The 26,787-nt window shown below is 39.5% G+C and overlaps 1 protein-coding gene across 1 annotated transcript in view; it reads left to right on the top strand.

Moving 5' to 3' along the window:
- Atad5 (ATPase family AAA domain containing 5) overlaps window positions 1–26,787 on the top strand; it is a 44,494-nt gene continuing 17,707 nt past the window's right edge. The window contains exons 1-14 of the mRNA XM_076936203.1: window positions 1–446; window positions 3,653–5,550; window positions 7,063–7,159; window positions 8,855–9,016; window positions 10,683–10,809; window positions 12,459–12,540; window positions 15,301–15,485; window positions 17,747–17,901; window positions 18,570–18,729; window positions 19,148–19,336; window positions 21,974–22,070; window positions 23,186–23,262; window positions 23,499–23,638; window positions 24,352–24,502. Coding sequence (XP_076792318.1) covers window positions 381–446; window positions 3,653–5,550; window positions 7,063–7,159; window positions 8,855–9,016; window positions 10,683–10,809; window positions 12,459–12,540; window positions 15,301–15,485; window positions 17,747–17,901; window positions 18,570–18,729; window positions 19,148–19,336; window positions 21,974–22,070; window positions 23,186–23,262; window positions 23,499–23,638; window positions 24,352–24,502 — 3,586 coding nt within the window. The 5' untranslated portion in view covers window positions 1–380. The remainder of the gene's footprint in view (window positions 447–3,652; window positions 5,551–7,062; window positions 7,160–8,854; window positions 9,017–10,682; window positions 10,810–12,458; window positions 12,541–15,300; window positions 15,486–17,746; window positions 17,902–18,569; window positions 18,730–19,147; window positions 19,337–21,973; window positions 22,071–23,185; window positions 23,263–23,498; window positions 23,639–24,351; window positions 24,503–26,787) is intronic.

Raw genomic sequence — 26,787 nt, 5'->3', positions numbered from 1 at the left:
GTTCGGGACGGCGCGAAAACCCAATTGACAAGAACTCCCGCCGAAGCCCCACTGTGCGACCTGCGTTCGGTGTGCTGCTCCCCCTGCGGCCCGGGGCTCGAGCGCTTAGACTGGAGCATCTGCCTCAGGGGCACCGTGTATTGTCCCGCCGCCCCCTCGGGGCCTGCACCCGGGCTTTCCCGACATCTCTGCCTGAGCTTGGCTCGACGGCCCTGGGCCCAGTCTCGCACTTGCGTCCGGCCGGTGGTCTCTGGGAGATCCGAGACGGGCTCCCGGACTCGCAGCTCGCTCCCACTGGACCTGCCGCCCCTATGGCCTCCAGCCAGGCTGGGCCGGACCTCTGGAGGTCCTAGGAGCCCGGGTTCTAGGAGGCAGGGATCATGGTGGGGGTCCTGACCATGGCGGCGGCTGCAGCACCACCTCCGGTGAAAGACTATGAGATTGAGGTGAGGATCTGTCAAGTTCTTCTTTGCCTGTGTTGGGGAATTGTGGCGTGGGGCTGGTTAATGGGAGTCCTGCTTGCTTCTGGGGCGAGAAAGGAGGGACACGATGACCCACAGTTATAATTTTATGTGGGATAGTTGCCTCGGTGTGTCATGTAAAGCTCCCACAAAAGCGTTGGAATTTTAAGATATTTTCGTGCTGGCTGTTAAGTCAGGATTTGAAAACTACAGTCCCCGGGTCCTGAAACGTTAGCGGAATAGCATGTCACCAAGGATTTAGGGTCACTTTCTTTGTTCATGATGATGTGGGATCACAGAACGGCGAAAAAGATAAAGCTTTAAGTTCAGCTAGTCCGTACAAATAAATACCTGTCCTAGGAATTCCATTTAGAATGTCACTTAAAGGAACCAAGTAAAAAACTTAACGCCAGTTTCTAGTGGCTGCAGAGCTTAATGTAATGTAGTTAAGAGTCTCTGTGACATGTTAGTTGCTCAGTATTTACCATGTTTTAGAGAATACACTAAGCTGCGACTGTGCTTAATGTAGGAAGCCATGGCTTTCTGAGAAAGAAAGAGAAATAAACTAAATAACTATAACGATATTCTATGCCATTTAGAAGTTGTTTTTAGCATCTTAAAGTACATCTCTGACCTACTTTTTCTCCTGTCACCATTACAGGCTTGTGTCTCTTCATAGATGCTATGGTTTTTTATACACCATATTTCAGGGTATCGTTCTGTTGTGTTCTGATGCCCTGGAAGTGAACTAAGATGTGTATTCACTGAACTATTAATTTTTATAACCAAGTGTAACTTTTTTCAGCTATAGAATACTTACAATATTATTTACTATGTAGCATAGCCAGGCTGATCTCAAATTTATCATCTACCTCCCTCAGGCTGCTTGTTCTGGGATCACAATGCATGCACCATTCACACCTAGTTGATCAAGTTATATTTTTTAAAAAAGTAATTTTCTTAAGATTTTCATACCAATAGATATCAGGGCTGGTACTTGAACTTAGATCCTACTTGAGTGTCTGTTGTGTGACACCATCTTAAAGCTTTCTAGATGATAATAATAAATTAATTTTTAATTCACTTATTTCAACATATTTAATTTTACCTCATTTATCTAAATGGTCAGAATTTGTCCCACTATTGTTTCTTATTCCTGCTTGTTACTTTGAATATTATTTTTACCCCTTAAAATTGTTTTGTTACATTTATTTATTGTATGTGCCAGGGTCAGCATATATGTGAAGATCAGAGGGCAACTTGTGGGAAGAGAAGGCCGGTGAATCTCTTAGTTTGAGGCCAACCTGGTCTAGAGAGAGTTCCAGGATAGCCAAAGCTACACAGAGAAACCGTCTCAAAAAACAACAAACAAACAAAACTCAACCAAACAAAAAAACCAACCAAACCAAAAAAAAAAAACCCAATAATTCAAATATATGAGCCTATGGTAGTCATTCTTATTCAAACCATTAGGAAACTTATTTGCTTAATTTAGTGAATTTGTAGGCTAGGTTTAAATTTTTTTAATTAAATTAAATCAATCAATTAATTAATTAATTTTTTTATTTTTTGGTTTTTCAAGACAGGGTTTCTCTGTATAGCCCTGGCTGTCCTGGAACTCACTCTGTAGACCAGACTGGCCTCGAACTCAGAAATCCACCTGCCTCTGCCTCCCCAGTGCTGGGATTAAAGGCGTGCGCCACCACTGCCCAGCGGTGTGTATATTTTTAACCAAAAAAGTAAAGCAGAGGGATTGTTTGTAGGTTACCTACCTTGCATTAGCTTCCACACATATTTTTATTATAGCTTCTGTGAGGTAGATGATGCATTTTTAAGGTTATGAATAGAGGGCACACACCTTTAGTCTCAGTGCTTGGGAGGCAGAGGAAGGCAGATCTCTTAAGTTTGAGGTCAGCCAGGGATATATAGAAAGATCCGGTCTCAAAAATATATAAATAAAATAAATTAAGTAAGATAAAATAGAAGACAGTAGGAATTTATGTCTTCTTGTAAGTTTAGCTTCATTTCAATATAAGTTTTTTTTTTTTTCTCCAGAGTCTCACTATATTCACTCGATACATAGACTAGGCTGGCCTTAAACCCATAGACATCTGTCAATCTCAGATTCTTTTCTTTCTTTTCTTCTTTTTTTTTTTTTGGTTTTTCGAGACAGGGTTTCTCTGTATATCCCTGGCTGTCCTGGAACTCACTCTGTAGACCAGGCTGGCCTCTCAATCTCAGATTCTTGAGTGCTGGCCCATATAAGCTTTGTTTTGTTTGGTTTTGAGGCAGGGTCTCTGTATGTAGTGGCTGACCTAGAACTCTCACTTGGTAGACAAGACTGACCTCAAACTCACAGAGGTCTTTCTCCCTCTGACTCTCTAGTGCTGGGATTAAAGGCATGAACCACTTCACCTGGCATTATAAACTTTTTATTGAAGTATAGTGTGTGTTTATCTGTGTGTAACATAAATTACATATACAACTTAATATAACATTAAAAATTAAATGTAAGTTTAATATTAAAGGTCATTTTCTTTTTTTTTTTTTTTTTTTTTTTTTGTTTTGTTTTGTTTTGTTTTATTTTTTTGAGACAGGGTTTCTCTGTGTAGCCTTGGCTGTCCTGGAACTCACTCTGTAGACCAGGTTGGCCTCAAACTCAAATCTGCCTGCCTCTGCCTCCCAAGTGCTGGGATTAAAGGCGTGTGCCACTACCGCCTGGCTGGTCATTTTCTTTCTAACATGTTTGTTTTTCACCTAAAGTAGCCTTCTCTGCTGGGAGATGGCTTAGTGGGTAAGAATGCTTCATGTACAAGTATAATGACCTGAGGTAAAATTCCTAACAAAAGTCAGGTATGGCTTTTATCCCTGGGGTTGTGGGGAAGCAAAGCCAGGAGGATTACTGAGACCTGCTGGCTACCAGCCTAGCTACATGTGTACTGAGGGAACTTGTCATAAGGGAATAAGGCTGAAAGTGACATCGCAGGACCCCTGACATCCTCTTTCAGCCTCTGCATGCATTCTTGCATACATGTGTGCTTGAGTGTATCACACCTCACATGTATACACCAAGGAGCCTTCTGTAGTTTTTCTACACAATCATTTAAACTGTTAAATCTGTGTTTACAGTTCATATTTCATATTGTTTTACTTGAAATAAATTGTGGCTTCTTTCCCCCTTAAATTACTAGCCATGCAAAAAGCGAAGAAAAGATGATGACAGCTCTTCCTGCGAAACAATTACCAAATATTTATCACCAATAGGGAAGACTGGAGACAAGGTTTTCTCCCCACCAAAACCCAGTAATATTCTACATTATTTTAGAAAGACCTCACCTACAACCGAGAAGCTACAATCGACAAAGGAGAGCAAGAGAAAGCCATCTCCCCCATTGCTTGGTGACAACAAAGACTGTAAGACATCGTTGAAAGTGTTCTCGAATAGAGAATCTAAGAGGAAAAGAAAGAGAGTTAATTTATCCCCTCAACTGAATGATAATAAAATTGAGAATGAGTCTCCAGTTGGAATTAGTAATAATAGTAAGGAAGACTGTGATTTAAGTGATTTTGTGGAAAACAGCACTTCTGTTTTTTTTAACAAGAAACATGTGGAGGTTCTTGCAGAAAGTATTCAAGACAGCAGAAACCAGTCAAATACTTTGACCTCCAAAAAGAACTCCAAAAGGAAAGTAAATCCTAAACAAGGCACCACAAAAAATGATGGCAAGAGATTGAGGAAAAGGAAGCATAGCAAGGTAAGGAATCAGTCTGAAAGTGTGCCCTTAGCAGGTGAAGTTAGTCTGTCTACGGAAGGAGGCAAAGACAGCAAGACTAAACCATCCCTAACTGATGAAAATGAGAGCACTGCGCATCATGTAGACTCCAGGGCTCATGGAACCAAAATAGCTGATTTAAATGAGAGTACGATTACTGTCTCCTATGAGGAATTCTTAAAAAGTCACAAGGCAGCTAAAGTGGAAGAGATACCTGACCATGCAGTGCCAGCCTGTGTTCCTTCTGGGCCTGGTGAAGCAGTCAAAAGTGGTTCTGAAGGTGAATCAGAAAGCCGTGAACCATCTCCACAGCTACACCTTAAGACAGTTACTGTTCTTGCACAAGTTCATCCCACTCCCCCTAAGAAGAAAGGGAAAATACCCCCAATTTTCTTGAAACAGAAACAGCTTGAGCTGGAAAATAGTCTCTCTGATCCAGAAAATGAGCAGACAGTTCAGAAAAGGAAATCTAATGTTGTGATCCAGGAGGGCCAATTAGAACTGGCTGTGCTGGAAGCCTGGAGCTCTGAGGCTTCAGTACCAAAGTGCAGTATGGAAGAAAGACAGCAATTCATGAGAGCATTCAGGCAGCCACCATCAGAAACGCCCAAAAATGGACTCAAGAAACCTCTGGAGAAGCAGAAAGACCTAAGTGAAAAATCTGTCCATGAAGGAGATAGCAGTTCTGAAAAAATCATAGAAAATTTTAATATTCAAAGAGTTTCAAATCAAGGCTGTTTACAGGCACATGCTGATAGAGGAAATTTTCCTAAGGAGAAAAGTAAAAAGCCAAATAAAAAGGGTAAGAAAACTAGGACTACTGCAGGTGGAAACAGAGAAGAAAACATACAAAAGGAAAAGGAAAAAACAGCCTTTTCCTTAAAAGATGAACAAGATCAAAAAAGCCTACGAAGGAGTGTAAGACAGAAATCAGAAGTTTTCAAAAGCAATGCATTACTTAACAGTGAAAATCTTGTTTGTGAGGATATGGCACATGATTCTGTAAAAATGTTTCTGTGTGATAGAAATAAATCAAGAAGAGGCAGCACACCAACCAGGGATGTGGTTACACATTGCAAAGCTGAGCCTGGAAGCAGTCTGGTGGATGTCTCTACACCCAAACCAACCAGGAGATCTCTGAGAGGTAGCAGCACACCTGCCACAATCACTCTGGGAGGTACTGAGTCTGAGGATGCCCAGGATACTAGTCCAGTGAAGGCTTCCACTCCAAAAGCAGCCAGAAGAATATCAGAAAAGCACAGCCTGTATACAGCAGAATTAATAATAATATCCTCTGATTCTGAGAGCCCCATTAGGTAAAATTTTGTTTTTCTTCTCAAGGTGGAGGAGCATTCTACATGTATTATTAATTAGGAAGGAAAATTCTTCAAGAATTGTGGAGTTCATTTATTTTCTAGAATATAATTTATTTGTAAATATTTTTTTTATGTATATACAACCCTGAGGATTGGCCCTTATAGCTTAGGTAAGTGGTCTACCCACTGAGCCACATCCACATCCTCTTTTTATTTTGAGACAAAGTTCATAGGTTGCTTAGGCTGGTCCTGATTTTCCGCCAGGCCTTAAACATGTTATAAACCCTCTCTGTACTCTTCCAAGTAGCTGGGATGACAGACCTGAGCCATCAAAGCTGTCTTTTGTTTTGAGATAGGGTCATACTCAGTAGCCCAGCCTGGCTTAGAACTCAGTATGTAGCCTAGAATGTTTTCAAACTTGTAGCAATCCTTCTGCTTCAGCTTTGTGAGTGCTGGGATATCTAGTGTGAGTCACTGCATACAACTTTATTGTCTATTCAGACCTGTTCTTGCTATATACAAAATTAGTCTAGGACTCAAATCCTCTTCCAAGTGCTGGGATTCCTGGTGTGTATCACCACAATATAGCTAATTTAACATCCATTTCAGAAGATTTGCAGATAGAGTTCAGATGAGTTCTAAACTCTCATTTGTCATAGTTGATAATCCTTGGAGAAATAGTCCTCAAATATGAATTTATCAAATATGAGATTAAAAAATAAATTATAAGAGCGTTTTTAAATTATTGTTTTGAAACAAGGTCTCTCTGTGTACCTTTGGCTGCCTTGAAACTCTATGTAGACCAATCTGGCCTCCAACTCAGAGATTCCCATGCCTCTGCTGTCAGGATGCTGGATTAAAGACAAGCACCAGCACAGCTGGGTGTTATTCCTTAGGTAAACTGACCAGTGAATGGTGGAGTTCTTGCATACTGGCCTTGCCTAATGTTACAGTGATCCCGGCACAAGTTTTAATTTTCTTCAAGATGCATTTTCTCTTTTTGTGTCTGCTTTTGCTATGTTGAATGGGGTTCATACTAAACAGGCTTATTTTCGTCTCTTTGCTTCTCTCCTTTTCTTTTCTTCCTCTCCCTTCCTCCATCTTCTTTCTTTGTTTTTTTTTCATGAGTGGTCTTTTGTCTCTGGTTCCCAAGTGCTTGAATTATGGGTGTGTATCACCACATCTAGTAAGGCTATTAATCAAGATTTTATTGAAAAGTAAGCTCTCTATAGCAGAGAGGGGTCCTAAAAATGTGTTGATTAGGCTTACTATTTTTAAATGAAGTTATAAATGATAAACCTTGGGGCTGGCAATGTAGTAGAATGGTTGCTTAGTATGTACAGGACCCTGGGTTCCATCCCCAGAACCAGAAATAAAGTTTAGCTTACTGTTGAATCAAAGTGATAAAAATTGTTTTTGCAGTTTGTTTAAATTGTAATATCAACTGGTTTATTTTTATATTTAAGATTCTTGTACATTATTATGAAAATGTTTATGTAATTTCTTTTCCAGAATGAAATTCACTAGAATTAGTACTCCCCAAAAATCCAAGAAAAGTTCTAAGAAATCTGAAACAACTGAGGAAGAGCTCACTTCTCAGAAGAAAAAGGTAATAAAAGTACTGGAGTCCTGAAGGCAATACTGTTCCTTAAAGGACTGGCAGTAGTTATTGGAAGTCATGTCAAAGAAGGTTCCCATGGGTCCATTAATTAGAACCTGTGCCATTTATTCCCATTCCTCTTAGAAGAGCAGCCAGTGCTCTTAACTACTGAGCCACCCCTCCAGCTCTTTCCTATATGTTCTTAACTCCTTACAGACTGGGTCTCACTATGTAGATAAAGCTGGCTTAGAACTCACAGAGATCCACTTGCCTCTGGCTCCTGAGAGCTGGGATTATAGGTGTGTGCTACCACACCCAGCCCCCAGCTTTTTTCTTAACTCTTTCCTGTCATGTCTTACTAGATTCTATAAGGGCAATGTACATGTATTATATGTTTTTCCTTTATATTATGTAATGAGAGCTTTATACTTTACGTGAATTTGTTGGCTAAAATCAGAGATTGTCATCAAGATAGTAGGAAAACAATCACCAATTCTAATGTAAATTATAGACCTTTTGAGTTTTTTGGTTTTTTTTAATATGTATATTGTGTGTTTGTATGTATGTAAAGTACTCATATGTGCATCCATAGCAGTATGCAATAACACACTGTGGTGTTGGTCTTTGCCTTCCGTTTTATTTCTTATAGGATCTTTAATTTGTACTGCATTGTCTAGGCTAGCCAGCTTGTGAATTGTTCCATTTCACTATAGAACATTGGGATTACATATTGGTATCTAGCAGCTATCATGCCTGGCTTTACTTAAGTTCTTGGATAGGCTTTCTCTTCTCTTCTCTTCTCTTCTCTTCTCTTCTCTTCTCTTCTCTTCTCTTCCTCTCTTCTCCTCCTCCTCCTCCTCCTCCTTCTCCTCCTCTTCTTCCTCCTCCTCCTCCTCCTTCTCCTCCTCTTCTTCCTCCTCCTCCTCTTCTTCCTCCTCCTCCTCCTCTTCCTCCTCATCCTCTTCCTCCTCCTCCTCTTCCTCCTCCTCCTCCTCCTCCTCCTCCACCTCCTCCTCCACATCCTTCTTCTTCTTCTTCTTCTTCTTTCTCTCTCTCTCTCTCTCTCTCTCTCTCTCTCTCTCTCTCTCTTTTTTTAAAGACAGGGTTACACTATGTAGACCAGGCTCTGTCTTCAAACTTACAGAGATCCACCTGCCTCTCCCTCCCAGTGCTGGGATGAAAGGCATGGGCCACTGTGCCCAGCTGGTTCTGGAGCTTTGTTTTATTCATTCATTCATTCATTCATTCATTCGTTCATTCATTTATAGGTATTGATTTGTTGGTTTTTTGAGACAGGGTTTCTCTGTAGCCTTAGATGTCCTGGAATTCATTCTGTAAGCAGGTTGTCCTTGAACTCAAAGAGATTGTCTCTGCCTGTCTTTCTGCCTGTCTTCCTCTCTGCTTTTGCCTCAAGTGGGAACTAACAGTGTAGTCACCATGGCCCAGCTGGTTCTGGGCTTTTAAACTCATACAAAACTGTCTTTCTGGCCCCTCCTGGCTGTTTTATAGACATGCAAATATACTTACAGGGACAATTAGTAACTATCACTGAATCTGCATTTGGGGTCCCTGGTAAGCTTTGAATGATTTTTTTTCTTGGTTGACTATTAGTGTGATATAAATATATTTTTCTATTATTTTTTTCTATTATAAAATATGAAATTCTTGCTGTGATCTCAATTAATAATCCAAATTTTTGTCTAGGCAAACAGTACTTCAAAAAATATATCAAAAGCAAACCAACTGATTGAGAAAGCAAAAGCATTCCAAGTCAGTGCATCAAAGGCTGAAGAGACAGTGGTGCCCTTGAGGCGGTCCTCTAGGCACCAGACACGTCCAGAAAAGGAGAAGTCACCAGAAACAGATGTAAGTATTCCAACGTCTACCAATACAGGTGCTGGTTTTTCTTGTTATAAAGAGTGGAAGAAGGAAACCTTTCAAAGGTATAAGGTCACATGTGACAGCCTGTGGACGTGGTAGACATCCTGCTTTAAGAGCATTTGGCTTACAGGATACAGTACGAGTTTCAGGTCATTCAAGGTATCTTGGGCTGGAGAGATGGCTCAGAGGTTAAGAGCACTGACTGCTCTTCCAGAGGTCCTGAGTTCAATTCCCAGCAATCACATGGTGGCTCACAACCATCTGCATCTGGGGTCTGATACCTTCTTCTGGTGTTTCTGAAGAGAGCAATGGTGAATACATAAAATAAAAAAATTAAAAAATAAGAATAAAAAAAGAAATAGGAAGAAAGCTAAGAGAACTCCAATATAGTTCATGGAGAAGAGGTTGAGAAAAAAAAGGTATCTTGTAAACAGAACCTGTTATTCTCTCTCTCTCTTTCTCTCTCTCTCTCTTTCTTTCTCTCTCTCTCTCTTTTTTTTCTTTTTTGGTTTTTCGAGACAGGGTTTCTCTGTATAGCCATGGCTGTCCTGGAACTCACTCTGTAGACCAGGCTAGCTTGGAACTCAGAAATCTGTCTGCCTCTGCCTCCCAAGTGCTGGGACTAAAGGCGTGTGCCACCACTGCCCGGCATGAAACCTGTTCTTTTCACTTCTCAAGCAGTTCTTTACCACAAGCACACTACATAATTTCTTCCCAGATAGCTCACTTTTCACTTTATCAAACTTTGAAATTCACATTCCAAGTATTGTCTTCTACCTAACTTTTACTATCCTGCTAAAAGCTACAACCTCTTATTTTTAAAAATAGTTTTATTGAGATATAATTCACATGCTGAACAGTTGGCCATTTAAGTATATAAATTCAAAACCTAAGGCATGGTGCATACCTAGATTTTAGCACTAGGGAGGTAAAGTGGAGGATTAGAAGTTCAAGTGAACCTCAGGCTACTAAGAGGCTCAAGGGCAGTGTGGCCTACATGGTACCCTGTCTTTTAAAGAAGTATGCAGTTCTGTATCTTTGAATATATTCAGAGTCATACTTTTACTATGGCCAATTTTAGAAAAATCTCTCGTTTTTGAAACAAGGTCTTGCTGTGTAGTCCAGGGTCCCTCAAAATTCACTATCCTTTTGCCTCAGCTAGGATTCTGAGTATGTGCCACACATCAGTTTGGAAATTTTCTGTTACCTCCACAGAGGACAAATTTCTACCTTTCTTCTTGCTGTTGCTTCCCCATCCTCCCATCTCACTATGATGACTGCACCTCAGACAGAAGCAGGTAGCTGTTTTTGAGATTGAGGACAGCCTGGGCTGTACACTGAGATTACTTGTCTCAAAGAAAGAAAGGAAGGAAGAAAGAAGAAAGCAAGCAGGCTATATGCTGAAATTGCAAAAATCTGTAATAAGGATCTTTTATCTGTGAAATTATGAAGAAAAAAGAAAATCCTTCATCTTCACTGTTACACCTCTATAAAAGTTGACACTGTGTATTATTAGGTATGTGTATATGTGAAAACAACTTAGCTCAGAACTATCTTAGGCTTAGGCATTCACTGGGGTTTTTAGGATTTCCTAAGAGTAATGGAAAATGCTGTTTTAAAGTTTTTGTTTTTTCTCATATTTTTGTTTTAGGACTCTGTAATACTAATAGATTCAAGTCCAATTTCTGTAAGACAACCAGAGAAAAATCAGAAGAAACTTCAGAGTTTGAATGATGTACTAGGAAAAAAACTTAACAAGTCTTCTAAAAATGTCTCTGGTAATTGAATTTAATACTGTTTTATGAATAGTAGAATGTTTGGGGGCAATTGATTCTGAATATTCTGGTGTCTTATCCCATAAATCATAAATTTTAGGTGTTTTGTTTGTTTGTTTTGTTTTCTTTGAGAGACAGGCTTGCATTGTGTATTCCTGGCCTGTCTCTGTCTATGAAGTGCTGGAATTAAAAGCATGTACCTTCATGCCTAGCTTTGGTTTGGTTTGTTTTTGATTTTTTTTTGGGGGGGGGGGGCTGGGTTTTTTGGTGTTTGTTTGTTTGTTTGTTTGTTGTTTTTAGAGTTTTGAGATAGAGTTTCTCTGTATAGCTCTGGCTGTTCTGGAACTCAATCTGTAGACCAGGCTGGCCTCGATTTCAGAGATCTACCTACTTCTGGGCTCTCTGTTTTATTTTGTGGGACAGGATCTCCTATCACACCAGGCTGGCTACTTACTATTACCTTTGAGGCTGGCCTTGAATACCTGAACTCCCTGCCTCTGGGATTATAGGTACGTGCCACCTTGCCTGCCTAATGATTTCTATTTTGATAAGTACAATTTTGATCGTTTTTCAAAGAAAAATTGGGCATCTTGTTTATATTTTAAGTTTTTTTTTTTTTTTTTTTTTTTTTTTTAAGAAACATTTTTGTTTTGTTTTGTTTTGTTTTTTCAAGACAGGGTTTCTCTGTGTAGTCCTTGCTGTCCTAGAACTCACTCTGTAGACCAGGCTGGCCTGGAACTCAGAAATCCTCTTGGCTCGGCCTCCCAAGTGCTGGGACTAAAGGTGTGCACCACCACTGCCTGGCTTGGAGAAACATATTTTAAATTATTGTACTTCTGTGTGTATATACTTAGCAGCTTCCAAACTTGTCTTTAATTTTTCTGTGCTCATTAAAACATTTCTTTCTTTATTGATTGGTTGATTTGTATGTTCCTCTATGAGAGTGCAAAACAGTTTTAGGTGTGGGTCTTCACCTTCTACCTTGTAGCTTCAGGGATACAACCCAGGTTGTCTGTCAGGCTTTGCCCACTAGGTCATCTCTATAGTCCCCGGGTTTTGTTGTTGTTGTTGTTTTTAAGTGTGTATTTATTGAAATGGGTCTCACTGCACAATTCTAGCTCTCCTGGAACTCACATGTAGACCTGCAAGTGCTGGGATTAAAGGTGTGCACCACCATGCCTAGCTTATTTGTATTTTTATCATGTGTGTTTGCTTACTTATGTGTTTGCCGAGGAGGCCAGAAGAGAAATTCTTTCCCTGGAGCTGCAATTGCAGAATCTGTGAGCCTTCCAATGTGGATGTTGGCGACCAAGCTTAGGTCCTCTGGAAGAGCTCTGAGCATTCTTAACTGCTGAGCCCTCTCTCCAGCCCATTTTGTTTGTTTATTTTTAACATTAAAACATTTTAAATCTTTAGGATATTTCCCTAGACATTCTGAGCAAAATTTTGAGATGTGCATTATAGGATTCTGTAGTCAAAAATGAAAGTTTCCCAGGGCATTTGGATGTTACAAAGTTGATGAAACATTATTATATAGCATTTTTACAATTGAGTTAAGTTTCTAAAAATTTTAAAGGATAACTTCGAAAACAACTGAAGGTAAGTGGAGATGGTACACATTTAATACTAACCCACGTATTGATTTTTCTAAGGAAAAATGAAAATTGCTCCTTTATTTCTTGCCAAAAAGACTAAAAGAACAGCCATTCCTGTCTTTGATGTGGATGAAAGCAGGTCAGTCCAATACAAATACTTAAACATTGAATATTTTATGGAATACAAGTTGTATTTATCTGTTCAATTTTGCATATGCATATATGTGGTGTGTGTGTATTTTTGTAGTGTCTATGCACTTGTGTGCAGGTGCTCACACATATGTAAATGGGGTCAGGCAGAAGGCAGGGTCTTCCTCCATTGTCCAGCTATGGGTAACGTAGGTGCTAGCATCCCAAATCCAGTCTCCACACTTGCAGGGCAGGAGCTTTACTTACTTGAATCATCTCCCCAGCCCTCTGAGGACATTTTGAAAATACTATTAATAGTGCTTGTACTGCTGTTGAAGGCCTTTGATTTCTGTTAATGCTTTTTGGCTATTTCATGTAAAATGGCAGAATGATTAGAAAAGAAAAAAAAAAAAACCCACCCTAAAGTATCAAATTTTGTTCATTACCCTCATTTGATAAATATTTCATTGACCAGGTTCTATTTTTGACACTAGGAATCCTAAGGGAAACACAGTACCTATCACCATGAGTTTCCTATGCTCCAGGGAGAATACAGTCTATAATTAAACATTAACTGGCTTAACAAATGAAAAATTGACATTGTACTAAGGAAGGGCACAACATTTTATTAGTTTATATTTAAAGAGATTTTTGTCTGGTCAGTTCACTGACAAAATGATACCTGAATCTGAAGGGAAAGCAGGAGCTCATGAGAGCCACGGTGGGGGGCTGGGGGTGTTCTAGCCAGAGGGAAGATCTGTGCAGAGTACCCAAGGCTATAAGGAGTGTGCTAAAGCACCAGTGACAGGGGGAATGCTAGTATGACTTGAGCACCAGAGCCGGATGGAGAGGTATGTGACATTAACTGGAGAAATGGGCACCAGCTAGTGCAATGCCATCGATGCCAGGCTAGGAATTAGCCAAGAATGATGCAAATCCACAAAGGCATGAGTATTCATGTAACAGATCTGGACGGTCAAAGTTTAATGTGCCTACTAGGTGAATTTATTTTGTGTGTGTGTGTTTTGTTTTTTAAGACAGGGTTTCTCTATGTAACTGAGCCCTGGCTGTCCTGGATTCTCTTTGAAGACCAGGCTGACCTTGAACTTACAGAATTCTGCCTCTGCCTTCAGAGTGCTGTGATTAAAGGCATGTGCCACGACACCCAGCTACTAGATGAATCTTATGACTGCATAAAGAGCAAGAAACAGGTTGTTAGAACATCTTCTCTAATGTACAGGAAGCTCCAAGTTTAATTTCTAGCACTGCGTTGATTGAGGCAGGAGGACCAGAGGTTCAGAGCCATTCTCTTCAGCTCTGTAGGGAATTTGAAGCCAACCAGGATACATAAGACTGTTTTTTGTTTCTGTGTTTAAAAAGAGTACGATGAAAAAGAAGTTAAAGTAGATCTAGGAGTTCAGGTGTAAGATAGTGGAGATGGAGCTAGGGCATTGGGAATGATACATGAAAGATTTTAGGAGATAAATCTCTCTGTGTGTGTGTGTGCGTGTGCGTGTGCGTGCTCGATTCTCCTCAGTGCTGGAAATTAAACTGAGGGCCTTGTACTTAGTAAGCACCCTGACATTCAACCACATCCCAGCCCTTTATTAATTTGAGACAGGGTCTTGATAACTTCCTACATCTTCAGCCCCCTGAGTACAGGCTTGTGCCACCACAGGTGATGAAATGTTTTCATAATTAACTGGGTTTGAGGATAGGCCTGGGTACATTTTTTTAACTCTAGAAAGATGTGTGTGTGTGTGTGTGTGTGTTTCTCTTATTAACTCCACCAACCTTCATGTCAGATTATTAGAATATCTCTTCTTACTCCTATTTAAAGGTTTACATATTATCTTTGTTACTATTCTATTGCTGTAAAGAGACACTGTGACCAGAGCAACTCATACAAGAAAGCATTTAACTGGGGGCTTGTTTATTCTTTTAGAAGTTTAGTTCGTTATCAACATGATGAGGAACATGGTGGCATGCTGGCAGGTGCTGGAGCAGTAGCTGACAGGCACATCGTGACCTGCAGGCTGGAAGAGACTTTGGGCTTGGCGTGGGCTTTTGAAACCTCTAAGCTTACCCTAGTAACAAACTTCTTTAATAAGGCCACACCTCCTAATCCTTTCAAGTAGTTCTACTCTCTGGTAACTAAACATTCAAATATAGGAGCCTTTGGGGGGGGGCATTCTTATTCAGACAACCATGCATATTTTAAATTTTCCATTGTCTGTACCTGCTTGTCTGTATCTACAGCATGCACATAGGTGCCTGATAAGGTAGAAGAAGGCATCAGATCCCCAGTAGCTGAAGTTATATATGTATGTGCTTGTCCATATGGGTACCTTCAGGGGCTAGAAGAGGGACATTGATCCCCTGGAACTGGAGTTATGGGTAGCTGTGAGCCACCCGACATGAGTGCTGAGAACTGTACTTGTGTACTCTGCAAGAGCAGAAATTCTCTTAGTAGACTTGGCTGCCTCAAAGTCACAGAGATGTACCTGCTTTTGCCTCCTGAATGCTGGGATTAAGGGCATGTGCCACTACAGCTGGCTATGTTAACTATTTTAATATAATTTATTACATTAATTAATTTATTTACATGTGCACACGTGCCATGGCATGCATATAGAGTTTAGAAAACAGTCTGTGGGAGTTGATTCTCTCCTCCATGCTATGGTTGCTGGGAATTGAACTCAGGTTGTTAATTTATTCCTTCAGTTGCTTATAACTTTTGCTTTTACTTTTCAAATAATTTTCTTCAAAGTCAAGATTCATCTGAACAAACTCAGAATTGTGATGTACAATTTAAAGCAAAGCGTGATTTTCTAATGAGTGGTTTGCCAGATTTACTGAAACGACAGATTGCGAAGAAAGCTGCTGCATTAGATGTATACAATGCAGTGAGTACCAGTTTCCAGAGGGTCGTTCATGTGCAACAGAAGGATGATGGTAAGTGTGTTTAGTGTGTGTGTGTGTGTGTGTGTGTGTGTTCATTTAGACAGGGTTTCTATAACTTGGATAGCCTGGAACTCAGTATAAGACCAGGCCAAACCTCAACTTTATTTTTGAGCCAGGGTCTCTTATTCTGTGGCCCAGTCTGACCTTGATTTTGTATCCTAGGCCTGAAACTTAGCAGTACTAACTACATTAGCCTCCCAAGTGTTGTGATATAGGCAGGGGCCCTCCCAGGCTATGTTTACCCTGGTAGAACTAATCTGTTACTATGTATTGTTTAAAAAAGAAAAAAAGAAAAAAAAAAAGGACCTTGGGATGTCCCTAGCTGATAGAGTACCTGCTTGCATATGGGAGCTATGGGTTAGATTGTCTGCACAAACGAAGGTAAACGTGAGGATAAACCGTATGGAGCGGCATGTACCTGCTCTCCAAACTACTGGAGACTGACAGAGGCCCTTCTGAGCTCTACAGCGAGACTGTGTGTTTTAAAAAAGAAAAAGGGTTGGAGAAATGGGTGCTTCTGCAGAGGACCTGGGTTCCAGTCCCAGCACCCACATGGATGCTCATTACCACCTGTAACTCCAGCTCCAGGAAATCTATGTTTCCTGCATTCAGGAAGGAAAACCTTCTGTCCTTGATAAGTACAGTACAAATGTGGTACACATATATGCACTCAGGTCTACACACAAAAATATAATAACACCAACACTTACTAGGTATAAACAGGAGGATCTCTGAATTCAAAGCCAGCGTGGTCTACAGAGCAAGTTCTGGGCATTATGAGACTCTGTCTTTTTTTTTTTTTTTTTTTGGTTTTTCGATACAGGGTTTCTCTGTGTAGCCCTGGCTGTCCTAGAACTCACTCTGTAGACCAGGCTGGCCTCGAACTCAGAAATCTGCCTGCCTCTGTCTTCTAAGTGCTGGGACTAAAGGCGTGCGCCATCACCGCCCGGCTATGAGACTCTGTCTTAAGGAAGGAAGGAAGGAGCTAGGGAGGGAGGGAGGGAGGGAGGGAAGGAAGGAAGGAAAGGAAGGAAAGGAAGGAAGGAAGGAAAGAAGGAAAGAAGGAAAGAAGGAAAGAAAAAGGCTTTAAAAAGAAATAATTTGTTGTTGTTTTAGTTTCTCAAGACAGGGTTTTTCTGCATAGCCCTGGCTGTCTTGGAACTTGAAATGTATATTAGGCTGGCCTCGAACTCAAAGAGATCCACCTGCTTCTCCCTCCTGTGTGCTGCCTGGCAATAAAAATGTTAAAAAGAAGAAAATGGGGTAGGATTTCTGGTTTTATAGCGTTCTGGTGGTGATTTTAATGATAACAAATATATTTTATCCTTTTTTCCTAATGCCTGGACTCAAGTCTACTGATGATGCTCCTACACAGAGCAGACAGAGAAGGTGCAGGGATTCTTATTCTATCCTCTGTCATCTTACATCCCTGATGGAAGGGACCTTGAATGAGGATTATTGTAATGTTGGGAAGTTGAGTTTGAGAATCTGTAGTTGATGGCCAGTCTGAGGGAAGTAGCAAGTTTAGTCCCAGCCTGGGTTCCATAGTGAGGCTCTGTCTAAAAACAAACAAGATAACAACAAAACAAACAAATCAAAACCTTCGACAGGCCAGGTAGTGGTGGCACACGCCTTTAATCCCAGCACTTGGGAGGCAGAGGCCGGCCTGGTCTACAGAATGAGTTCCAGGATAGCCAGGACTACACAGAGAAACCCTGTCTCGAAAAAAAACAAAAAAAAACAAAAAAACAAAAACAAAAAACCAAAACCAAAACCAAAAAAACCTTAGACAGACTCTAAATCAGAATGCTGAACAGTACCTTGATTTTTTTCTTCTATATATCAACACTGATTTTAAAAGATTAAAAAATATGAGCTTGTGGGTATTTGCTCATATTTACAAATTAAAGAGAAGATGAGGTAATTTTTATCAGTTGCTTTTGGTGAGGTTCTTACTATAAAGCCTATACAGGCCTTGTGGTCTCAATCCTTTCTCACCCCTCGAATGTTGTGTCACATGAGTGAACCATGGTGTGGCTGGTGGGTGAGATGTGCATTTTGTTCACTGCATTCACTTGGATGTTTGGTATTTTTGTCTTAGCCATATAGTTGTTTTGCTTTGTTTGCTAGTGCTGGGAATTGAACTCAGGATCTCTTACATATTAAGGTTTGTCAGGCCTTTTAATGTTTGTGTGTTTGATATTTAGTAAGTAGATTCAGTGTATAACTTAGTATGCTCTGGTTTTCTTTAGAATATTGGCTATGGCATTTGAAGCCACCTTCTTGTCCTCTGTTAACTGAATTTAAGGAATTAAATACTAAAGTAACAGATCTCTCAGAATGTGTTGTTGCTTTTGGTGAATTTTCAACTTTGAATCCAAATCCAAGAAGTAATCCTGCTGTTGTGGTAAGTACCAGATAAACCATCTATGGTTCCATAAGTGAAACTTGCCCTACTTTCATAGGAAATCACTAACTATCAGCTGTTTCGGCTAGAAGTCCTCCTAGTCTCTAGTTTTAAAAACAAGTGTAATTAAAATACATATTCTCAGCTTGGGTGTGGGGCACACACTTTTAATTCCAGCAGGGGCAAGCAGATCTCTGAGTTTAAGGCCAGCCTGGTCTATGGAGTGAGTTCTAAGATACCCAGGGCTATACAGAAAAACCCTGTCTTAAAAAATCAAGAGAGAGAGAAAGAAAAAGAAAGAAAGAAAGAAAGAAAGAAAGAAAGAAAGAAAGAAAGAAAGAAAGAGAGAGAGAGAAAGAGAGAAAGAAAGGAAGAAAGGAAGAAGGGAGGAAGGAAGGAAAAATAAAAGAAAATTGAAAGATATATATTTATGTTTATATATATTATATATATAATTATGTATATATATTATGTTTATATATAAAATTGAAAGATATATGTTTATGTATATATATATTCCTGAATGCATGTATGTGTGTGTATGTTCACCTGTCCACAGAGGCCAGAGGAGTAAGTGTGTGAGATGCTTTGGAACTGAAGTTACAGGTAGTTGTGAGCCATCTAATGTGACAATAGATGGTTATTGTACATTTTGTTCTCCATTCCAGATGATGACAACAAGGAATGATTTTACTAAAGAAGTAAGAAATCTTTTGCTGGAGGAAATAAAGAGGTCAAATCCAGAATTTTCTTTGGGAAAATATTTTCCCTTGCTTCTAAAAAAACGAGTTGAACACCAGGTACTTTTTGAGGGTCATGGTAAACAAGGTTAGTGACAATCATTGTGATTTATGTCTACATTTGAGTTTTGAAAAGATGAAAGCCAGTCTTTGACTCTTAGAAGTGGATAGCACAGACAGAACTTTGCTGCCAGTTGGCAAGAGAGATTAGGAGTGTAATGCAGTGGTTGGTCCTGCCAGCTTCCAGGGATCCCAACCCAGGCAGATCTAGTTCTGTTAAAATGCTAATCACTCATTAATAAAGCCTTAAATGAGGTTATTGCAACTCATGCATATAGAATGCACTCTATATATTAAGGTTTCCAGATGATGTAATATTTGATTCTTAACTTTTCATGTTTATGTTATACAACTATAGGATATTTGAAAGTTATAGGAAGATTATAGGTTATTGAAGATTGTTTTTTTGATAAGTAAGCACATCCATTTCTCTAATCCCAAAACAGCAAGTCCACAACTACAGCCTGATGTCAGTCAAGAAGAAACCAACAGGAAACAAGTGGAAATAGGAAATCAGAAGTCAAAAAGAAAGAGACCAAATGAATATTCAGTGAGCCCAGAAAAGATAAAGAGAAAGTCAAAAGACCTTGACAAAAGAATCAGCTCGTCTTGTATGAATCTAGATCCTTCCAAAGGTATATTTCTAACTATCTCAGGGAAGAACCAAACTGATCAAAGTAACATGTAAAGTCAAGACAGACTCAGTAGACGATGATAATCTGATAGTAGATGGTGACAACACTGTACTTTCCTGACAAATTGGATTTTTTTCTCTCTTATCCTAGAACTCTTGATTTCTTCTTCTTTTTTTTTTTTTTTAAATCTCTCCATCTTCCCTGCCTCCCTCCATTTTGAGATAGTGTTATATAGCCCAGGCTGATCTCAAACAGAGATAACCTTTGAGCTTCCTGCCTTCACTTACCAAGTGCCAGAACTGTAAGCATGCATTACCACGCCATGCTTATGCATGGTGCTAGAAGTTGAACCCAGACCTTTGTGTATGCTAGGCAAATATTCTGCCTACTAAATCACATTGTGAACTCTCTTGCCCTCTCCCCCTTTTTAAACAGCACTCTTCTTATGTTACCCATGATGGCCTTGAACTTGGTCTTCTGTCTCAGCTCTGTTGGCTCACAGAGAACCATATTAACATGTTGGTGTTAAATTTATAGTTTTATTCCTTACTTATATAAATATACCTGCTCTTTTGGTTTTAGACACAAGGTCCTGCTTTGTATCCCTGCCTAGCCTTGAACTCCTGAGTATTAGGATTGTTAGCCTTCACTACACTTTCATTCTACATAGGCTTTATAAGCCAGAGATCAGCCAGAGCTGATGGTGCAGGCCTCTCAGGAAGCTGTCAGGAGGATCTAGTTTAAGGTCTACCTACAGTGTGTTGCATGCCTTTAGTCCCATCAGTCCAGAGGCAGAGGCAGATGGATCTCTGAGTTTGAGACCAAACTTGTCTACAGAGCCAGTTCCAGGACAGCCAGGGCTATACTGAGAAACCTTCTCTTAAAAAAACAAACAAACAAAAAAACAAAACAAACAAACAAAAAAAAACCTACCTAGGATATTGAGTGGAGTTGAGTTCAAGACCTGTTGCTGGGGCTACAGCTTACTGGTAGAACACTAGTTCTGAGTTCAATGCCCAGCACTACAAAAAAAAAGAAAAGAAAAAAGCCTGGAATCATATTTATACTGGTTTTCTGTATATTTTGCTTTTCTATATATTACTACTTAGTATATATGTGTACACACACACAAACATACTTTGTCTGAAGTATTCTATTGATTTTTTTGTTTGTTCGTTTGTTTCATTAGACAGAGTTTCTCTTTGTGTAGAACTGGCAGTTCTAGAACTCACTCTGTAGATAGACAAAGCTAATCTCAAACTCAGATATCTGCCTGCTTCTGCCTCCTGAGTGCACCAGGTCAGGCTCTATTCAGTAAATTTAATTCATCTATTTTATATAAGGCTTATGGAATGTTTTAATAATTGATATGGCATGTCACCTACCATTTTCTTAAACTTTTTTTTAGCTTATTTTATCTATATGGGGGTGTGGGTGGTGTTGGCAAAGGCTAGAAGAGGACATTGGCTCTCCTGGCATTGAAGTTACAGATGGTTGTGAGCCACCATGTGTGGGGTGAGAACAAACTTGGGTCCTCTGGAAAAGCAGCCAGTGCTCTTACCTGCATGAGAGCCATTCCTCAAGCCCGAACGCCTACCATGAGGGATATTTTTTATGAACTGCCTTCCTTAAGCATACTGTCGTTCCTTATCTGTATAAATTCCATTCAGATTTTTGTTTTGTTTGGCTGGCATGGTAGTTTGGAGAGAGTTGGCATCTTGGCAGTCTTTGGTAGAGGTGTATCCTTTGTCTCTTTACCCAGATTGACATCATAAATCAGAACTTTGTTCTTTAGCTTATTTGTTTCATGGTTCCTCTTATTAAACATGGTAATTTAAAATATAGTTATTAAAAGTTGTAATATATACATATTACTCTTTTTTTGTTTGTTTGTTTTTTGTTTTTGCGAGACAGGGTTTCTCTGTGTAGCCCTGGCTGTCCTGGAACTCACTCTGTAGACCAGGCTGGCCTTAAACTCAGAAATCCGCCTGCCTCTGCCTCCCAAGTGCTGGGACTAAAGGCGTGCACCACCACTGCCCAGCCATATTAATTACTCTTTTTTTTTTAAGACTTATTATTTATTTTATGTATATGAGTACACTGTAGCTGTCTTCAGAAACACCACCAGCAGAAGAGGGCATTGGGTCCCATTACAGATGGTTGTGAGCCACCATGTGGTTGCTGGGAATTGAATTCAGGACCTCTAGAAGAGCAGTCAGTGCTCTTATCCTCTGAGCCATGTCTCCAGCCTCCATTAGTTGGTATTTATAAGTTAGTTTTAAATTTTTTTCTAATTTATTTGTTTGTTTATTTTTTAAGACAGGCTCTCACTGTATAGCATGGGCTGGCCTGGAATTCAGTATGTAGACCAAACTAGCCTCATATTCAGAGATCTACATGCCTCTGCCTCCCAAGTGCTGAGATTAAAGGTGTGTGATTGGTTTTTGTTTAAGGTAATTGAGTTTGGTATTATAAAATTTAAATGAAAAGTTATAAAACCTTTTTGCATTTTTATAAATGAAAATCTTCCTATTCATGTCTTTTATTGCATCTATAATAATCTCAATGTCTAAGAATGTTTGCTTATGTCAAGGAATGTATAATATGCTAGTATGTTTATTTATTTTTTTTCTTTAGATTCTGGAACTGAAGATATGCTTTGGACAGAAAAGTACCAGCCTCAGAATTCAAATGAACTCATAGGCAATGAGTTAGCTGTCAAAAAGCTACATAGGTCAGTAGACTTTGTAAGTGAATTAAGAAATAGTTTATGAATTTGGTTTTGCTAATTAGAAAAAAATTTAAAAACTACATAGTAGTATTACATGGAAAGTCTTTTTGGAAAATAATTTAAAGTAAAAACTTTCTCTTATTTCTATTATTTATTTATTTACTTACTTACTTACTTACTTATTTTGGTTTTCTAAGACTGGGTTTTACTATGTAGCTCTGGATATCCTAGAACTCACTCTGTAGACCAGGCTGGCCTTCAGCTCAGAGATTCTCCTGCCTCTGCCCCCCCCCCCCCCAATTGCTGGGATTAAAGGTGTGAGCCAGTCACTACCACCTGGCTTTTTATTTCTATTCACCAAAGCTTACACTATTGAAACTGTCTCAAAACCTTCAGATAAGATTATATCTGCTGGTCATGGGGCACCTGTAATCCCTACAGTCTAGAGGTAGATATAGGAAGAGCAAAGTTAAGTGTCAATTTGAACTACAAAGTTTAAGGCTAGCCTGGGCTGTGTGATACGCTTTTCTTTTCCTTTTTGTTTGTTTGTTTGTTGCTGTTGTTGTTTTGAGATAGGGTTTCTTTTTCTAGCCTTTACTGTCCTAGAACTAGCTTTGTAGACCTGGCTGGCCTCAGACTCACAAAATTGCCTTTCCAGGACTAGGTGTCATTATATACTGTAAGCCTAGTACATGGGAGGCTGGGGGAAGAGAATACTGTGAATTCAAGGTCAGGCTAGGCAACATAGCCAAAACCTGTCTCAAAAAAAAAAAAAAAAAAAAAAAAAAAAAATCAGGAGGGATCATTATGAGAGCTCTCAGGGTAAAGGTGCTTGACAACCTGAATTCCATCCCTGAGCCCTCATGGTAGACAGTGACAGCTGACTCCTCAGTGTTGGTCTCTGACTTCCTCAACCACACATACTCACAAATACACTGTGATCCTCCTGAGTTGTGGAATTACAGTGTGGGAACCATGAGTGTACCGCACACCCTGCTTATTTGGTGCTAGGTATAGAACCCAGGATTTATGCATTCAGGGCAAGTGTTCTTCCAGCTGAGCTACAACACAGACCTATACTTTAGATTGTTTCTATTAACACATTTCTTTTATGACAGTTGGTTGAAGGACTGGAAAAGAAGAGCTGAACTGGAAGAGAGACAGAATTTGAAAGGAAGGAGAGATGAAAAAGAAGGTATTTTGAGTTAGATTTTTTTTTAATTTTTAAAATTTTATTGAACATTTTAGCTTAGCTAAAATTTACATAAACTTAAAGATTAGTACATTTCATGTTTGACTTTTTTTACTCTTTGTGAATTCACCTCATAGTATTTATATGCAAGAAATTTGTAGGTTTTAGTTGCTGTCTCATGAGGTAAAAGTGCTGCCTACGTAGGTGATCATTTTATTTGTATTTGAACACTTTTTCAGATTTGTCGGATAGCATGGACTTTAAAGGCAGCTCCGATGATGAAGAGTACCGCCTTTGCAACACTGTTCTTATAACAGGACCAACGGGAGTGGGGAAAACAGCTGCTGTCTATGCTTGTGCGCAGGAGCTCGGATTTAAGGTTAGTAGTTAGCTACACTGAATGTTAATGTAAGAACTGAACTGAAAAAATAAACTCACCAGTGTGCCTGTTTCTAAAAAGAGAACAGGGTGACGGGGAAACGACTTAGTTGGAAAAGTGCTTGCAGACTGAGCTCAGATTCCCCAGCACCTGCATGAATGTTGCCAGGTAGTGCATATCTGCTGTCCTGGGGCTGAGGAGGCCAAGTCAGGCATTTTTCTCAAGCATACAAGTGGACCTCACCAATCATGAATACCAGGTTTACCCGAAGACTCTGTTGTTTGTTTCTTTGTTTGGTTGATTGGTTGTTTTTCTGAGACAGGGTTTCTCTGTGTAAGCTAGCCTGGCCTGGAGATTCATCTGCCTCTGCCTTTTATGGATGCTAGGATTACAAGTGTGCATCACCATGTGCATCACCACACATGGATAAAGGCCCCTTCTTAAAAACCTCGGTGGATGTAGATTGAGGAACACAGCAAGGTCATCCTCTGGCTTCCACATGCACTCAGTGTGTAGAGAAGGAGGAAGCAGGCATGATGGTTCATATTTGTAATCCTAGCAGTTGGAAAACTGAGGGCTGAGGCAGGGGAATTGCTGTGCATTTGTGCCTAGGCTATGGTGGGAGACCTTGTCTCAAGAACCAAGAAAGGAAAGATAGAAAAAAAAATCTATTTCTGTCTTTTAAATATCTATCTATCTATATATTCTTTTAGATATTTGAAGTGAATGCCTCTTCTCAGCGAAGTGGTAGGCAAATCCTGTCTCAGCTGAAGGAAGCTACCCAGTCTCATCAAGTAGATAAGCAAGGTGTAAACTCACAAAAACCCTGTTTCTTTAATAACTACAACATTGGCAAGTCACCAAGTAAGTAACCGATTACCTGAGCTATAATAATGTTTGGAAACATAAACACTAAGGGCTTTTTAAAAAACATAGCAATAGTATAATTCAACCTAACAAAATAAAGCTTGTCCCTTGCTAAAAAATAGTCTGATTTCAGTTGTTTTTGATTTTGTATGGTTTGTTGAAATCGGTATCCAAACAAGGCCCAAGTCTCACCCTCGACTAGTTCTTGCTTCTTGGGTTTCTTTAACCTCTCTATCAAAAACCTTCCATTCCTGTCATTTATGTATTGAAGAACTGAGTTTGTCACACTACGGATTTGGCTTCTTACTGCGTTTTATTGATTAATTATTTACTGTATGTGAGTATACTGTAGCTGTCTTCAGACACATCAGAAGAAGGAATTGAATCCCATGACAGATGGTTGTGAGCCACCATGTGGTTGGTGGGAATTGAACTCAGAACCTCTGGAAGAGCAGTCAGTGCTCTTAACCGCTGAGCCACCTCTCCAGCCCCGTCTTATGTATTCTTATGATATCAGTTGCCATATTTTCCTTCCCTGCATGTCTTATAAACCACGGATTGTGGACTCTAATAGATTCAGGTTCTATTGTATGACTAGAATACTGCAGTAGGTAGGCTTGTTCTCCCTATGACATATGAAAAGAATACCTGACCCACTTCAAGTAATTGATGAATGAGTTCAATATTTTCATTCTGGCTCATGATAAAGTTCTGTCACATCTTTATTGTTACTGTGCAGCCAGACATCATCTCTGTCTTGTAGATGATGTGTCTCTGCTTACTGATGAATCATCTGTTTCTTAGTTGTTTTCTCTTTTATTCAATTTGTATAGTTATTGCTGTATATTCAAGTTTGTGGATGTGCTCTGCAGTATCTAAGATGCTCTTCGTGCTGTTCAGCATAGTTTCCATTTCCAGAAGTTTTCATGTAGGTCTTTTTTATCCTCTGTATTTCCATTTATCATGTCCCCCATTTTCCTGATCATACAGAGTATGGTTATAGCTGTCTTGTTGTTCTTGTCTATATATCTGTCATCTGTATAATTTCCGAGTTAGTTTTCAGCTTTTTCTGTCTTACTTATGGAATATATTCTTCTGTTTCTTTAGGTGGTGTGTGTGTGTGTGTTTGTGTGTTTGTATCCACATGAGTTGTTGTGCACCGTTTGCATGTAGTGCTTGCAAATACCAGAAGGTATTTGATCCCTGGAATTGGAGGTACGGACAGCTGTGAGCTGCCTGATGTGGATGCCGGGAACTGATGCTCATGGGTCCCCTAGGAAAGCTATAAGTTCTCCTAACTACTGAGCCATCTCTCCAGCCTGAATGCCTGATACTTTCAATTGCCTGTCAGACTTTGTACAGTTTATCTTGTTAGATGCTGGGTATTTCTGTCTGCTTTAACTTGACCTTTGTTCTGAATTTGTTTGGTTGTTTCAGGTCTGCTATATTAGCCAATATCATAGCAGCATTTAGACCTGGGCTGATTCTGCTTCTCTCTATAGTACTGCATCTGAACACCCTTGCTAGTCTCCCATCAGTGATGATGCTTGTTGTTCTGTCTAGTCAAAAGAATGAATTCAGTCAGGCAAGGTGGCATGTGCTTTTAATTCAAGCACTTGGAAGGCATGTGGACTGCTATGAGTTTGAGGCCAGCTTAGTTTAAATAGTGAGTTCTAGTTCATTCAGGGCTACATTCTGAAAGCCTATCTCTGAAAGAAAACAAAACAAAAACTGAAATAAAAAAGGGATGAATTTGCCATTCGTAGATTTCCATGTGTCTCAGGATTTGTTTCCCATGACTCATTCCTCATGAGTTCTTAATTTTAGACTTGGCAGAAGAGGGTTCTTCAGATTTCAGAGCGCTCTGCATAGCTGTCTCAACTTGTGTATTCTCTCATATGAACTGTCTGCCTTGATTTCCTCATTTCTGTTATTTATTCAATATAAACAAATGTTTTAACTAGGATTTTACATCTCTTACCTATGTTATTTAAATGTCTTATTTAAAATTTTTTATTTTATTTTATATGAGGGTTTTGCTTGCGTTTGTATACCATGCTTGTGCCTAGTTCCCACAAAGACTAGAAGTTATTGGATCCTCTGGAACTGGAGTTGTATAGTTGTGAGCCAAGCCATATAGTGCTGGGAATTGAACCCAGGTCCTTTGCAAAAGAACAAGTGTTCTTAATCTGAGGCTTCTTTAGAGCCCCAGAATGGCCTGGTGTTTTGTAAATAAAATTATAGTGAGAATAACTATTTTAAACTCAAAATTGTCATTCTAT

This window comes from Arvicanthis niloticus, chromosome 6 (genome assembly GCF_011762505.2).
Source record: "Arvicanthis niloticus isolate mArvNil1 chromosome 6, mArvNil1.pat.X, whole genome shotgun sequence".
In the NCBI taxonomy this organism is placed as follows: domain Eukaryota; kingdom Metazoa; phylum Chordata; class Mammalia; order Rodentia; family Muridae; genus Arvicanthis; species Arvicanthis niloticus.
This window is presented reverse-complemented; position numbering and strand designations above follow the sequence as displayed.